This window comes from Psammomys obesus, unplaced genomic scaffold (assembly GCF_907164565.1).
Source record: "Psammomys obesus unplaced genomic scaffold, mPsaObe1.curated_primary_1811, whole genome shotgun sequence".
In the NCBI taxonomy this organism is placed as follows: Eukaryota; Metazoa; Chordata; class Mammalia; order Rodentia; family Muridae; genus Psammomys; species Psammomys obesus.
This window is the reverse complement of record NW_026596095.1, coordinates 28,862,782-28,878,716: the sequence shown is the minus strand read 5'-3', so window position 1 is coordinate 28,878,716 and position 15,935 is coordinate 28,862,782. Positions and strand designations below refer to the sequence as shown.

The window sequence follows — 15,935 nt, the reverse complement described above, 5'->3', positions numbered from 1 at the left end:
GGGGTCAAGCAAGGGACAGCCACGTGCATCTGCATCTAATTTCTATTCAGAGCTCTGTGTATCCACACGATCTCCTACGTGAAGTAGAAACGGTGTCCTGGTAGCTCTGCATCTGTTTTCATTCTTCCTGCTTGTGATTTTAGATGTTCGACAACTTAAGTGTTCTTCCCCCGAGTTCTTGCTTGGTTAAGGGTAGAGCTGGAAGTAGAGGTCTAGTGTGTTAGGATACCAGATGGCCCCCTTCTTTCCAGACACCCATGAGCGCCCTTTGCTTGCCCGTTCTGGGATTGGGGTCACCAGGTAAGTCGGAATTACTTCCTGCAGAAGTGCCGACTTAGACAAGGTGTGCTTAGCCAAGTCTTCCCCGGTCCGTCAATGAAACCTGTAAGTATTATGTAAATAAATACCTTCTGTTACGTTTCCTGAGATGCTGCCTGTGTGTTTGCTGCCTGTGCCTTATTTAGTGAACATCAATGTGCTGCCTCCACACCAAAAAAAAAAAAAAAAAAAGACACACTGTAGATTCACAAGTGAGTGACATAGCTCAGGCTAGAAATCATGATTCCTACACCTGTTTGGGGTCCAGTTACCCTGTTACACGTGTGACTTGGTCCATTGTAAGAGGTGGTGCCTGGTTACGTGTTTTGTATGTAAGTTTCTACATTTTGACATAAAGATGTCAGCAAAACCTCTCCGGCTCTCCTTTCAGAGTTCACTTGCTTGCCGAAGTCCCCTCCAACCCCCCTGAAAAACTCACATTCTCTTTGTACTAAAGCCTTCCTTCAGCTGGGCTGAGTGAGGCTGGGCCAATTCCTCTTTTGATGTAGTCCAGGAGGGGGTAGTAGCTGGGAAGCTGGGACTGAGAAGAGACCCAGTGCACAAATGGGAGGCAGGGCATCTCTGGAGACCCTGTGAGAAAATGAAAGCCAGCTCATGAGGAGGAGTTGCTGTGGGGCCAATGGGGCAAGAGTGTATTCTGAGAGCACTTTGTACCTGGTGTTTCCTAACTTCTGAGACCAAGTGAGAGAGAAGAAGATTTCAAGCCTGTGGGCTAGGGGAGAAGCACAGGGGGAAAATAGGGAGGGAGGGTGGGAGCGAGGGAGGGGGCCACAGCCTGGATACAAATTGAATAAGTGGTAATAAATGATAATAATAAAAAAGAAGAAAATAGAGTATTTCAGGTTGTTGAGGAACTGTTTGGAGTTGGATGACAAGATGCAAAAGGTGAGAGGGATTAGAAAATATTTAAAATTATTTAAAATTAAAAAAAAAGTTCTTCAAATGTACTGAAAAAGAGACACCCCCCCCCTCCACATCCCCTGTGCACCACGGAAGATTAGTGGAGGCTTCCTCATTTGCTGCTGCAGAGGGGAAGGTGACTGAGAGCTGTTTTCAGTACAGAGACTGGCAATTCCAGTTTAGCAAACGCTGGCTACCATCTTTCTGCAGCAGGCTTCTGATGCCAGTCATAGATCACCATCCCTTCCCCAAGACCAGCAGCCGTTGGTCTGTGCCATTTCTCAAGCATTTCATCCTTGATTCTGTGGGGTTTGTTGCTTTCGTGACATAACAGAAATGTATGTGCTGATAACGTTTTATTGTTCAGACTTATTGTCAGAAATGGAACAGAAGTGGTGACACTGGAGAAAACAGGTTTCTTTAAAGCCAGCTGTGAGTTTGGTGTTGGGGACAGAGGTGCTTTGATCAATACTGGTAGGGAAGAGATCTCACGCTTTCTGGGGTGTTTATGAAAATTAGCATTAGTGTACTGTTCTTTCAGACACTGTTTGTAATACCCACAAGAATGTGTTGGAGCAGGGATCGGGTTCCATGATCACCTTCAGGTCCCTTCATTGATATAGCACACACCTGTGTTCTCTGCTCTGACCTCAGAACTGTTTTGAAAGCTTCTGACATCTGATGCATGGAATAAGCGGATTCCTGTTTGTCTTCTGACAAGAAAGTTCACATTGTGCCTGTACATGGTACTTCTGATAAGGCCATTTTTGACAAACGTTATACTAAAGCGTGTGCAGAATCGACTCTCAAGTGTTTCGGGGTTAGGTTCTGTTTAACTGTATAGTGCTTTCTTGAGGCATTGAAAAGACATGTTACTGATAGATAACTGCATATAAAACATATTTATAATAAGATATAAAAGAGCCCTAATAGTTTTGTTGTGTTTTGTTTTTGAAGGGACCATTTCCAGTTCTCTCTTAGTTTGCTGTAGAAATGGTGATAAGAATACTGACCCAGTTAAATTTTATATCTAACATATAGATATAGAAAGCTTTGCTTGGTGACATACATTTGGTTGATATCCACGTTACCATAAATGTTGTCACATAAGAGAGAACATCAAATTTCTGTAAATGTTCTTTAAGTATGAAGCTACTTTGGGATAATTTTAATAATTAATGCCCTTTTGAAATATGGCAGGCTTTTACATGTATTTTTATGTTAGAAGATACTGTAGGTTTTTGTATTTCAGCATTGTGCATTGGATTTTACTAAACTTGCAGATTCGTCCTTTCAAAATCAAGTTGCCTTTGTCTCAGCATCAGCAGTTGGTTTCTTGCAATCTGTTTAAATGAGTAGTTTCTGCTGTTTATCCTAAAATGCAGATAAGTGGCTTTCAGCACACTGTTTATAGTGGAATAGCTTCTGAAGAGAGTCAACCTTATCAGCTAGAGTCTTCATGCTATAACTAATGATCTCTCGGCTTATACCTCCCTGCTAGAAAGAAGGCATCAAACTTCGCAGAGGCAAGAAAGAGCCTAGTATAATTAGGGTGGGTGGACTGATTGGTAGGACACCTGTTGGGAAGATTCTTTTTTTTTTTTTCCTACTACTAGGAAGCAGGGAGAAAAATCTTGTCTATCGTTTTCACATGCACAGGGCTACCACGTTCTGAGAGCTAGGGCAAAGAAGTAGGAAGTAATTGCAGAGATATGATCTTTTTTGTTCCAGATTGCATTTTAGTAACTAATGCCATTTTAATACTTCATAGGCCAATTAATATGAGGACAGGAAGGGAGAGAATTCATGTTTTTTAATGGCTTTAATGATGAAAGTAAATGGTTTGCCCTCTTACAAAAGGCAGAAAGAAAATAAATAGATTCAACTAATCACTTATAAAGGAGTCTATTCATTCTAAAGGTCATCATGGTCTTTCTTTAGGTCAACAACTCTCCTAAACAAGCTAGTGTTGGCTTAGTGGGGATCAGTGAACCCCACATACCGAGCAGTTACTGCTGGTAGACTTTACCAACCTCTTTTCTTTTGCTGGTTTATGAATGCACATGTACAGGTACACAGGAGCATACAGGTAGGTGTGCCTGTGTGTGTGTGTGTGTGTGTGTGTGTGTGTGTGTGTGTAGGCTGGAACACAACCATGGCCACCACTCCTCGAGTGCTGGAGTTCCAGAAGTAGGCTAGGAAAACTGGCCAGTGAGCTTTGAGTACCAGACCCCCCAGCACTCAGGTTTGAACACGTATCGTCAGACTTGGCATCTTTCTTCCCTTTTCTTTTTCAGTGGGGATTCTGGAAGACCGTAGGCAGGTCCTCATGCTTGCAAGGCAAGCACTCTCCTGAATGAGCCATCTCTCCAGCCCTGTTTGGCTGGGCTTTACATAGAGTTCAGCTGTAGGTAAATAGAAGGGAGCCACTCAATAGCTGAAACGCATGCGAATACATTTTGGCAAAATTTTTGTTCAGTTGCATGGTTTTGTGGCTGAGGTTTTGTGTGCTCAGACTAGAGCAGTGATTGAAGACAGCCACTGTCTTTTGTCCATGTATTCGAATCGCGTTGGTTCGGAAGCACCTACTTTCCTAAATCACATAACGTATGCTAAGTGTATATTTCCTGTCTTGCTCCTTTATTTAAAAGTTGAGATTATATACTCAATTTATCAATATATTCATGGTGAAACAATACAACATATAAGTCGTGCTTTTTTGGTTGGTATGAGTCAAAATACACAAACGGGGGGGGAAGGTTTATGAAGGACAATTATTTTTCATGTATCAGCTTACAGTCAATCTTTTCGGTTTTTTGTTTATTTATTATAATAACCAAAATGTTGATGATAGCTTTGAAAAGGACTTTGAAACATCTTGAATTTAGAGTAAAGTGTGTGATGATATTCTAGACAGAAATGGAGATATAGGAACTGAATAAAAAAAAAAAAAGAAAAGAAAAGAAAGCCATGCATGGTACCTCACTCCTGTAATTCCAACATTTAAGCCCCTGAGGCTGGAGGATTGCATTGGCTTTGAAGTCAGTCTTGGCTACAGCCTCTTTTCAAGCCAGCCTAGGCTGCAACATGAAATCTTGCCTCTAAAAGTAAAACAGTATGTGAAGGAAAGAAAAGTCAGGGAGACTTTCAAAGAAAAGCCACTGAGGCACTGAGTGTTATGCAATCAAAACAAAACAAAACAAAAAACCAAAAAAAAAAAAAAAAAAAAAAAACAACTGAAAGTACTTTGGAAAATGTTTTGAAAACCAAAGTCATTTTTATCAAAAGAAGGACAGCTTAAGCAGCATGAGGCCAGAATGTTCCAGTGTGTGCCTTACACAGATTTAAGATAGCACAATGTTTATAATAACATAGTTTCACTTAAGATGGTTCCTAATTGCTTCTGCCCAGAATGCAGCACAATTGTTGTTGGCAATCATCTTTTCTATAAATCAAAGTGGTTGTGGTAGTGACGGTGGTGACGGGGGGGGGGGGGGGGGGGGGGGAGAAGGGGGCCATTCACACTTTCGAACCACTTTTATAGTCAATTTAGCATAATTAGCACAAACAAATGGTGTTTTGTTTCCCTCTGAAATTATCAAACTATGTATTCTAGTCTTACACATCTGTGCCATTATTCAAATTACCTATTTTACTTTGGATATTTAGCATGGATAAATGGAAATGTCAGGAGAAAACTAACATTTGTATCACATGTCTTCCTTCTGGGTTGCTTGGAAATTACAATGCACAATTAGATTAGTATTTTAACTGTGCTATCTGCATGTAAGAGAAAATCATTGAGACTTGTTTAAAGCTGATGACAAAAAATGTCATTGTGGACATAGGGCTAATTTCCACCTAATTGTTCTTCTATAAACATGCCATGCACATACATTGATCTTTTCCTCATTAAAAATTTTTAATTAGTATCTAACGAGAAAATTAGTGTCTAATAATAACCAAAATAACAAAAAATATCCTTTTAAATACACATATAAATTGTACTTAGATGTTGGAGTTGATATAATTTTCTTATTTTAGGCTTTTATTGTGCCTACATTTTTTTAAAATCATCTGCTATTAGGAAAAGATGTCCCTAGATTAAGCTATAAGCTGTTAAATGAGGGACAGAAAGTAGCCTCAGACACATGGTGTGACCTTTGCAAAGCATATCAAGGAATACCATGAAAGTTTTGGTGTAGTGGATATGATCAGGAGAAAGGAAAAGTAAGAGAATTTGGTGGTTGGTATGCCACCAGTATGCCTCCAGTTGGCCTAGTAAGGGGCTGCGTCTGCTCCATCTCCTCAAGTCTGCACTATCCTGCTGTGTTGTGCATGGCAGATACTTTAAAATGGACTTGGCTTTTCTGGCATTCCTGTGATGCTCATAGGATTTTCTTCTGGCTTTCTCAGACCTTAATCACATCAGTAGGATAGTCGAGTCTCAAATGTAATTTTTATAACCCAAACTTCCAATGGGTCAACCCAAATGATACAATATATTTGATTAAAAAAAAAAAAAAAGATTGAAGCAATCGTTTGGGCTTCTGTTTTCCTAACAGCTTGAAAGGTTTGGAACTACAAAAACAATCTTTAAAGGTATACCTCTCTGAAGAAAGTTCTAAAAGTGAAATTATGCTGAAGCTATGCTGGAGACATTGCATGTTGCCCTAGTCTCCTGGAGAATGATATTATTAAAGTGGAGCTCTAGGTATTTAAGTGACAAATTTTAAATTCTTTTCTGACTTGCATAAAGCCAGAGAAAGCTTCTAACCATCTGGAAATCTGCAAATGAGGCTTGATGATAGCCTGTGGTCAGTGCCTTTCTTCTTACTCTTCTTCCCTTTTTCCTTCCAGCGTTTGCTTTTCTCTCTTACCTTCCCACTGTCATAGGCTGTGGATCCTGAGCATGGCTCAGTGCCTGACTGGAGTAATCTCCTTGGCCAGCTCGTAAGCAAAGGGAGGACTGAGGGAAACAGCTGAGCTGCATTAGGCAACCACAGATTGGGCCACATTTCTCAACTGCTGACTAACACAGCACAGGTGCAGGGTTAGCGCTGCCCTCAGTGCTGGGCCTTTTAGTGGAAACCCTAGCAAGTCTGGGCCTCCTTTTCATGTCTCTCATCCCAGGAAACTTGGCAACCGTACATTAAGCATGCAGAAATCAAAAGTGAGGAGTGAGAGCTTTCGGGCTCACAGCTTCTTGTATCCTTCTCCAAGAAATGTAAGATCCACAAAGCCAACCCTGGCACATGCCCATTCCCACACACCCGCACACAGTCACAAACACACACACACACACAGACACACACACACACGCTGTTTTGACCTTTCTCTTTCTTGGCATAGAAGGAGGAATAAAACAACTCAGAAGACTAAAAACATCTGACGCACAAAATCCAAATGACAAGACAGTGCAGTTTAGCTGCTCTGTCCTGGCAGTGTATAATTTATCCTACTTTATAACAGTTGAAGCATTGCTTGCATTATTTCAGTGTTCGTATTGAATGTATTGGACCGAGGCTGGTGTTACCCCAGCGTCATCCAAAAGTATTTACTATCAAGTGGTATGGTTGTGTGAAGTCCTTGTGGCATCATTTATTTATAGCTTTGACATTTCCCATTCCGTTATTGGTGTGGCATTCAATTCTCAATTTATAGATTATAAACATCAAAATTACCAAAAGTACATTTTTACAATTCCTCCCTCTCTCCCTCCCTACTTCCTTCCTTCCTTTAGACTGTACAGCCAAGGCTGACATTTCCCTTTGTGCCCCTCCCTCCTGAGGGCTGGGATCATAGACATAAGCCACAATGCATGTTCACATCTGATTCTACAGATTCACGAATGCTGGACAAGTTTTCTACCAACTGAGCTTCATCCCCAGCCTCCAAATATACCTTTAAAAGACAAAGTTTAAAAGCATGAATGCAGTGACTTAACTATTGTCCCAAATGAAGGTTTTGAAATGGTAATTAAGCCATTTTTATCTAGAGGGTTATAATTAACTTTAATAAGAAAATATAAACCTTTGAAATAGTAAAAGCAAGTGTATCTTAGTAATTGTCACCAGTTTTGGTTTAGTTTCTAAAATTTTTTCTATAAGGTAAAATATGTGAGTAAACAAACAACTAAAAACAAAGCTTCTACAGCTATGTAGAGTCTAAACAGTTTAGTTTAGAGAGATTTCTTGAGACTATAGTGAGCTTTGACTATACTAGTTTTGTTTTAAATAATTTTGTCATCATAAATGAACTGTTGAATGCGCACTGGTAATGATTGTCGTTAAGAGCAGAATTCTAAGATTACTTTATACACACACAAATTTTATACTCTATATATTTAGATATGTGAACTATCAGTGTAATTCTGTAATTTGGTCAATATTTACGGAAACTAAAGTGTCCTTTAGTAATTATGCAACTACAGATTGGAAGCTGAAAGATCTTAAATGCCTTTTTAGGGGCTTGTTTATAGTTTTGTAGGGAGAAAGTATGTATGTGGTATAAGGCAGGCAAGCTTCTTGTATTTCTGGCTCCACTGTTACACTCTGATTATTATATATACATATCACATATAACCTGTTCAAACTGGCGTTGTAGGTCAGGATGCCCTGGGCATGTTTGGCAGAGTGAGGACTGGTACAGCAGCAAGCTTCAGACCTTCGCTAGCCTCAGGACTCTGCGGAGCAGGGCACTGATGGGAACACCTGACACAGAAGCACAGGTTCTGGCTTGGAAATTGGCTCAGATCGAGCTGATTCCATGGCATTATCATCAGAGGGACCATGGCTCAGTTTCTTTTCTGGCACTATTGACCTGGCTGACATATTAACTATCTTAAGATACAGATACAAGTGAAAGTTCTTATCTTCCTCAGCGAGTGTACTGCATCTACATATGGAGTCAGTGTGATGTTTAAAGTGTGTAAAGATCATGGTGACCTGCTGGCTCTTTTTCTTATGTTCGAGATTTCATCAAAATCTTATAGCTAATTTATGTTCTAAAGTATTTTGCATAATGTTTTATTGAAGTAAACATTTTGATTGAATTTTCTGTAAATTCAAAAACATTGTAAAGCCCGATCAAAGGCATAGGTGTTGTTTGATGTATAAAAGTCATTCTAAAATGCCTGTAAGTTCCTCTGGTACCTAAATGCTGACTCGGGCACACAATTCTGTATCACTTACATGCTAAACAAGTAAATGAAAAATGTAAGATGACATTTATTGAATATTTAATCGTTTTGTGATTTGCTTAAATTATAATCTCACATCAAAAACAAATGACTAGAGCTTTTAATTTTTTTTTCAGTCAGCTGCTCTTGGGTCTCTAGAAGGGTTTTAAGTGACACATAACATTGGCATTTGGATTGTTCAACACAATCTGAGTGAGTGTGCATGTGTAAGGAAAGAGACACAATTGTTAGGGAATAGGGACGTGAGCAGGTATTCAGTGATAAAGGCCCTGCTTTATAAAGGCACGATCACATCCCTAACACTCTAGCCTTCGAGGGCTGTCATCTGTCACGTTCTTTAAAGGGGCTCAGTTAGGAGCTAAGGCCAATTAGTGAGGACAGAGCTGAGCTGAGAGGGTGAACCCATTTGTCAGGCTCCATTGGTCAGTGACCACATCTGTCCCTGGGCATTTTACCCAGCAGTAGCAGCCCTAACATCTTCCCATTTGACTCTGAGCCTTGAGAAGCAAATGTCTATTTTTCCCAGCATATAAGTTTTCTTTGGGCACTTTGGAGTCATAATTCCATTTTGTCAATTTTTTGAAACCTTAGGCAAATAACTTCAAAGAAATAAACAACAGTTAGTTAAACCACTGACTGAAAAAAACAATGGAAATTTATCAACATAATTAAATATATGAATGGGAATGAGGAAGACTGTTATCAAACTCAAATAATCGGGTACTTTAATTTTCTCCCATTTACTCTTTACCCAAGACAATGTGCTCTTCTGATTTCCACGTCTCTTCTTGCTCCTGCCTGCCCTCCAGTGGACATCTTGTAGAACAGAAAAGACTGTGGACATTTCAAGACCTGAACAATGATAATATCAGCAGACGTTTGAATGTAGAAGGGGGAGAATTTAACAGGGTCCAATCCCTAGTCAAAGAACTTTAAGCAACTAGTGATCACTAAGATGTTCTTTTAATGGAACATCTGGTATTTGGGATGTGTTTTCATTATTCCTAATGTGTTCGCCTACATATCCACATATTTAGTTTTCTGTCAATTATTTCAGTGTTATTACCATTATTATCAAAATGATTACATCTTAAACAAAATATTTTTTTGTATTATTTTGCCATTTTCGGGAATTAGCTGATTATGCTGTTTTGTTTACGGCTCTGGCTTCTTTCTGTGAGGGCCGATTTTATTTGAGTTCAGTGTAATATGATATATGAACCTAACTCTTTTGTAAATCCATTCCCACAATTATAATGTTAGAGCTATGCAGCTTCTAATTGGCCACTTTGCACTGCTGTGGATGGGCTGTTCAGAGGCTGGGCAGTTTCTTGGCCATGCTTAGCATGTGAGGGGCCCAGTGCATCTGGTCACCTCATTGATGCCTGAAACTCTTGCATCTGCTCTCTTCAGAGTAGATTATTGGTATTTTTTTTTCTGGGTTTTTACTCAGTTTGTTCAGTGTTTTCTGGTGGCTATGAACTGTGATATAATAATTCTCATTCCTAGGGAATTAACTCTATATGGAATAATAAATAGCAACTGCATCTATAAATTATTTCCTTGATGTGATTGTTTTGACAGAAACAAGGAACTCCTCCCAGTTCTGTCAGACTGGAAGTTCACCAGCTGTTGAATGGTGGCTCTAGTCAGAAGCATTCATTTTCTCCTCTCACTACTTTCCTTTACTTAGCTCACATTGCAGGAACTGTTGACTGCTACCTATGTTTAAAGAAATGTTGTCTCTGTTATGAGAGTTATATATATATCTTTTTGGTCTTGTTAATGTCTTTCTGGCTTAAGATAGCCTGCATTCTATCTGTATTAAGATTAAAGTCAGCAATTCATCTTCATCATCTTTGTGTGAGGAGTACCTTTTAATTGATTCTTCCAGTGTGTCCAAGCTGGCATTTGATAAAAAAATAAAAATAATTTTTTTTGATAAAAAAAATGGATGCTTAGACTTGTCTATTGTCACGGAAGAGACTAGCACAAAACTGTCTATAACATACTATAGGCTCAATATTCATTATCTAAGATACTTCAGAATAGAAGTGTATGAAGTCTTGTTTTTTTTTAAATTATTCTGGAATATTTGCTTCTGTATAATGAGATTCCTTTGGGGGGGGACAGGTTTAAAAGCAGAATTAACCTATGTTTCTTTGCATATACACTGTAACAAATATCCTGAAAGTCAAAGTGAAACATTTTTAAACAATTTTTACATGAAAGTTTATATACTTTGAACTATCTAACGTAGTGTTCAAACATTAAAGAGATTTGGAGTTTGAGGAATTTTTATATTTGGGGTTTTCAAAAATGTTTAACCTGTAACAAATAAATTGCTAATAGTGAGCAATATAGAATGAAGTGTGCTTGTTTTAAACAAAACAAGACAACTTTGGCACACACACACATAATCACACAAAAGCACGGCAAAGCAACTGGGCACGGCTGGCCTGTACCTGTGGTGCCAGCTCTCAGGAGGCTGAGACAGAAGCATTACACGTTGAAGACATTTATGGCTACAGACTGGATTTAAAGCCAGCTTGGGCTTCGTCACGAGACATCATTATGAAAGAAAAGAGGAATCCAGAATGAAGCAAAGCAAGGCATTAAGCCATTAGTGTCACTGCCAAGAACTCACTCGCAGTGGCTCAGCAGTGAATCCCCAAAGTGAGATGAGCTGGGGACCATTATCTTCATGACTGTGAAGCTTTTGATTTTTCTGTTTGTTTTGTTTTTCATTCCACATTAGAATGTGAAAACAGCCTCTTCTCTGTTTTGAACAGAAAAGCAGATAAATAGCTCTTCATTATGATCAGTTCGGATTTGCTACTCCACAGGTAAATTTGGCTATAGAAGCAGGAGTGACAGCCCATTTGGATACAAGCAGTGAGTCTTATTGTTAAGACTCTTCCATCACAGATAATGTCTCTTCAACAAGTCGTGTATCTGTATAACAACGGGAGGCCAACCACGTTTCCTCACACATTAGCGTTACTACAATGTAGAGATACTCAGATCTTAAAGAGTGTGTGCCTCTTTTCACGGTTTCCTCCATCTCTAGACAATAACACTTGTACCAGTACCTACTGCCTTCAGGTTTCCCACGATGCAAAGCACGATCGCATTCTTTCTCACAACCCTCACCCCAACTATCTACACACACATATTCCTGTCTGCTCATGTATGATACATGAATAGAAATAGCAGCCCCTGTAAGTTCTTATGTTTTTATCACATTTTCACTTGCAAACTTTCAATCAGCACAAATGGAAAATGGATGAGTCGTTCTGTTTATACTACATCATGGATATCTTCACTTTATGGTCTTGTGACCTGCCTTTAATGGACACACTGAGTCTAGTGTATGGTTGGATTAAATAAATGCGGGCCAGCAGGCCCCAGAAATCTATCTCTGCCTCCCCAGTACTGACATTATAGGCACAGCTACGACCACTTTTTAATACAGGTGCGTGGCGTCAAATTTGGGGGTTTACCCTTGCTCAGTGAGCACTTTACCAACTCAGCCATCTACCCAGACCACCTGCTTTAACATATTTTAATGATTTTTACATGAATAATTCACTAAAAATCTGGCTAATTTAATACAGAGAAGGCTCATGAAAGGTTATCACAGATATTTTTCCTAAATTTCTCATTTTCGGATTCAGTCATGACTAATAATCATATATTTAAAAATTTAACAAATGTACTATGTACAATATCTTGCTTCATTTTGCTTGTTGCTTCTGACATACAACTTTAGTTTTTAAACAAAACAATATATAATTCAATATTTTGTTGAGATTTGGTGCAATTAGAGTCCACTTAGATGTGGTTTGAGAGTTTTTAAACTGGACGTGGTAAGAGATAATTTATTCAGTGACATGGTACATGACAACTCTGATCACAGTGCCTAAAACAGAACAGGTATAAACTAGTGCATGATCCTTTCATGTAACATTCACATGCTAATCTCTTGATGTAAGATGTGGGCATTTGTAATCATGATTTTTTAAGAATGATAAGATGTGTTACAGGATACCATAAAGTTATCCAAGTCAGTATACGAAAGATAGAAACCCAGACAAATCTGCCTCTAGGAGATTATTCCTGCATACTGTCTCTTATCAAAGATGGTAGAAGCATCACTGTAATAACAGATAAACACTTTTTATCTGTAAAAGCTGATAGAAAAGATATATCTTTTGAAATATGTTTTCATTTTTCGTGTTTGTTTTTCTACACATTTTGAAGATTAAATATACGTGGTTGTGCTGGTTAGTTTTTGTCAACTTGGCACAAACTAAATTCATCTGGGAAGAGAGAACCTAAATTGTGGAATTGTCTTCATCAGATTGTCCCATGGTCAGGTCTAAAGAACATTTTCTTAATGCTAATTGAGGTGGGAGGTTCCAGATCACTGTGGGTGGTTTTGTCCCCATGCAGGTAGGCCTGGTCTGTACAAGAAAAGTAGTTGAGCAAGCCAGAGGAATTAAGCAGAAAGCATCATTCCTCCATGAATAATGATTTAGTTTCTGCTTCCAGGATTCTGTCCTAGTTTTCCTCAGTTATAGATTGTGATCCAGGCGTTACAAGGGAAAATAAACCCTTTCCTCTCCAAGTTGGTTTGACCAGTGATTTATCACAACAATAGAAAGCAAATTAATACAATGATGTACCTCAAATCAACCATTTGACATGATAAAAAAGATAGTATTAGGTTTCACACAATCTGGATTTAAAATGCTGACTCTATTATTTGACTGTTCATAGCAATTAGTTAAAATTCAAGACTTGAGTTTATTATCTAAGAAAAGCGAGTGATAGCATTTATCCTTAATATTAACAAGAATAATCTTTATAGTACTGTTTCATCGAGCTGTTTTTACTCAACTAAATATAATTATACTAATTTAATGAATAAAATTATATTCTGAAAGTATTGTTTGCATTCCTTACTCTCTATGAGACATAAATAGATGCTGTACGCTCATGAAAACATGAGAATGTCTGTCTTTTGTTTGAATCTTTGTCACAAGTACTTTCTTTTTAACTTAATGTCATATCATCTCTTGGACAGAAAGCTGGACGTCTAATTCCAATCCTCATTCTTTATTCTGTACAGAGAAGTTCACTGATAACATGCTCTTAAGAAGCTCGGGAAAATTAAATGTGGGCACCAAGAAAGAGGACGGCGAGAGGACGGCCCCCACCCCTCGCCCCAGGACCCTTCGTTGTAGATGCCACCACCACTGTCCAGAGGATTCAGCCAACAACATCTGCAGGTTGGTGGCAGAAATGTCTCAGACATCACTTTGACAAATGGACACATACTGTTTTGAACATACGTTAATGTTTCCAAGAATATGATCTGGATGATGGTGTTGTATTCAGAGAAACGTCTAATCATGTTTTACCCTGAAATGGTATTTGAGACTTCCCTCTCCCTAAACACATAAACAGGTCTCAGGTTCCTTGCCAATGAAAAACAAACAAACAAACAAACAAACAAAATACTATTGCATTTTTGTGATTTTTAAAAACGTTTACAGCAACAGAACCAAAAAATCTGGATCCAGGGGTCTTTTCTGAGACTGATACTCTAATCAAGGACCATGCATGGAGATAACCTAGAACCCCTGCACAGATGTGGCCCATGGCAGCTCAGTCTCCAAGTGAGTTCTCTAGTAGGGGTTCTGTCTCTGACATGAACTGAGTGGCTGACTCTTTGATCACCTCCTCTTAGTGGGAGTGCAGCCTTACCAGGCCACAGAGGAAGACAATGCAGCTAGTCCTGATGAGACCTGATAGGCTGGGGTCAGATGGAAGGGGAGGAGGACCTCCTCTATCAGTGGACTCAGGGAGGGGCATGGGAGGAGAAGAGGGAGGGAAGATGCAATTGGGAGGACACAAGGAGGGGGTTACAGCTGGTATACAAAGTGAATAAGTTGAAATAAATAATAAATTAATTAAAAAGAACATTTTATATTCACTTAACATAGATTTCATGTAAATATGCTGATCTTGTCTTAAGCACTCATTACATTGATGTTGTTAGTATTTTATACTGCTAAGAGATTAACAAACAGCTTTTGGAACGCAGTTTTTTTGATGTAGTTTCTATGAATCCAACAGATGTTAGGAGAGACGTCGTCACATTACTAAAATATTGGAAGTCATGCGATATTGGAAGTCATGTTTTATGAAAGTAAAGAGTTCAGTTTTTAAAAATCTGAAAAATCTAAAGGATTTTTTTTTCTTTGTACACATCTTTATGCACCAACATCTATTATGCTACTTATGATATATGTACCCTAGAGGAAGGGGAGAGTATGCAAAGAGCTGTAGCCTCTTGAGGCCCGAGTAGGACAAGAGAGAAAGGGCTAAGCTACACATAGCATTATGGCTCCTGGGAGAGACAGTGTCAGAGAAAGAGTGTGTGCATGAAGAGGGGCCATGGACTCCACTGGGGAAAGGAACTACGAGTTTTGGAGTTCAGGAAGTATGTCCGCTTAGGCTACCATCAGCCAGGAGGGCATGGCAAACTGAGTCTAATGTTTGGTTGTTGCAGAGAGCTTTTATAAAGTTTATAATGACAGGGATTCTAATACAGGTTATTGTACTAGCATCCCTAGTCCCAAAATGACAAATTTAAAATGTTCCCAAAGCATAGATGTTTTGCCACTAGTGGAAATTCCCCCACCTGACTCTATGTGATGGGTCACAGTCAGATTGCAGGCACACTGAAAATATTGTGTCAAATTATGCGCCTGCTAGGTTTGCATAAGACACATAAGATAAAAATAAACTTCATGGTTGGATGTAAGTCTTGGTCCCAAGATATCACATTAAGCATATGTAAATATTCTAAAAGTCTAAAAAGAAAAACAGAGCAGCGGCCAGTGTTGGCACATTGCCTTAAAAATATAGAGGCTTACAAATGAAATGTTTGTTTTTCACTTAGAGGTGCTGAGCTCTGCTGGCTTCAGTGACCTTGGCTTGAGGATGATTGTTGGACTCATGCTTGCCATACCTCTCTTCTTTCTTTGGAGGACATCAGCTGTGCAGGGCATACTTTCTATTGTGAGTGTGGATCTGCTGAGTGTAGATCTAAAGCCTGTGCTTGCCTCCTGTGCTCTGACAGTTCACTAACCAGATCAAATGGTACAGTGAAGCTCAGTGCTGTAGGAACCCATACCTATGGAGAAACACAGCTCGGTCAGCAATAGAACACTGTCTGCTAGAATAGGGCAGAACCTTGAGACATTAAACACTTGGGTCAAGGAGAATGTCAGAGGGGACAAACGGAAACAAGTGTTGTGGAAACGAACAGTAGAGAGGAAGATAGGTCAGCTGTATTGGATGCAGTTAGAGGTTGAATGTGACAAGGATTGAAAGTGGAAATCAGAACTGGTAACACTAATCAGAGCAATTTAGAGATATTTAAGGTAGTAGAGATGGAAAGCAGATTTGGATGGGATTTTAA

General features: G+C 39.1%; 1 protein-coding gene across 2 annotated transcripts in view; it reads left to right on the top strand.

Moving 5' to 3' along the window:
- Positions 1 to 15,935, top strand: part of Bmpr1b (bone morphogenetic protein receptor type 1B) — a 320,945-nt gene that overhangs the window by 265,317 nt on the left and 39,693 nt on the right. The window contains exon 3 of one of the 2 annotated variants that reach the window (XM_055628294.1): positions 13,575 to 13,734. In XM_055628294.1, the coding sequence (XP_055484269.1) occupies positions 13,592 to 13,734 (143 nt within the window). In that variant the 5' untranslated portion in view covers positions 13,575 to 13,591. Of the gene's footprint in view, positions 1 to 13,574; positions 13,735 to 15,935 lie in introns of those variants that run through there. The other variant, XM_055628295.1, reaches the window with a different exon arrangement.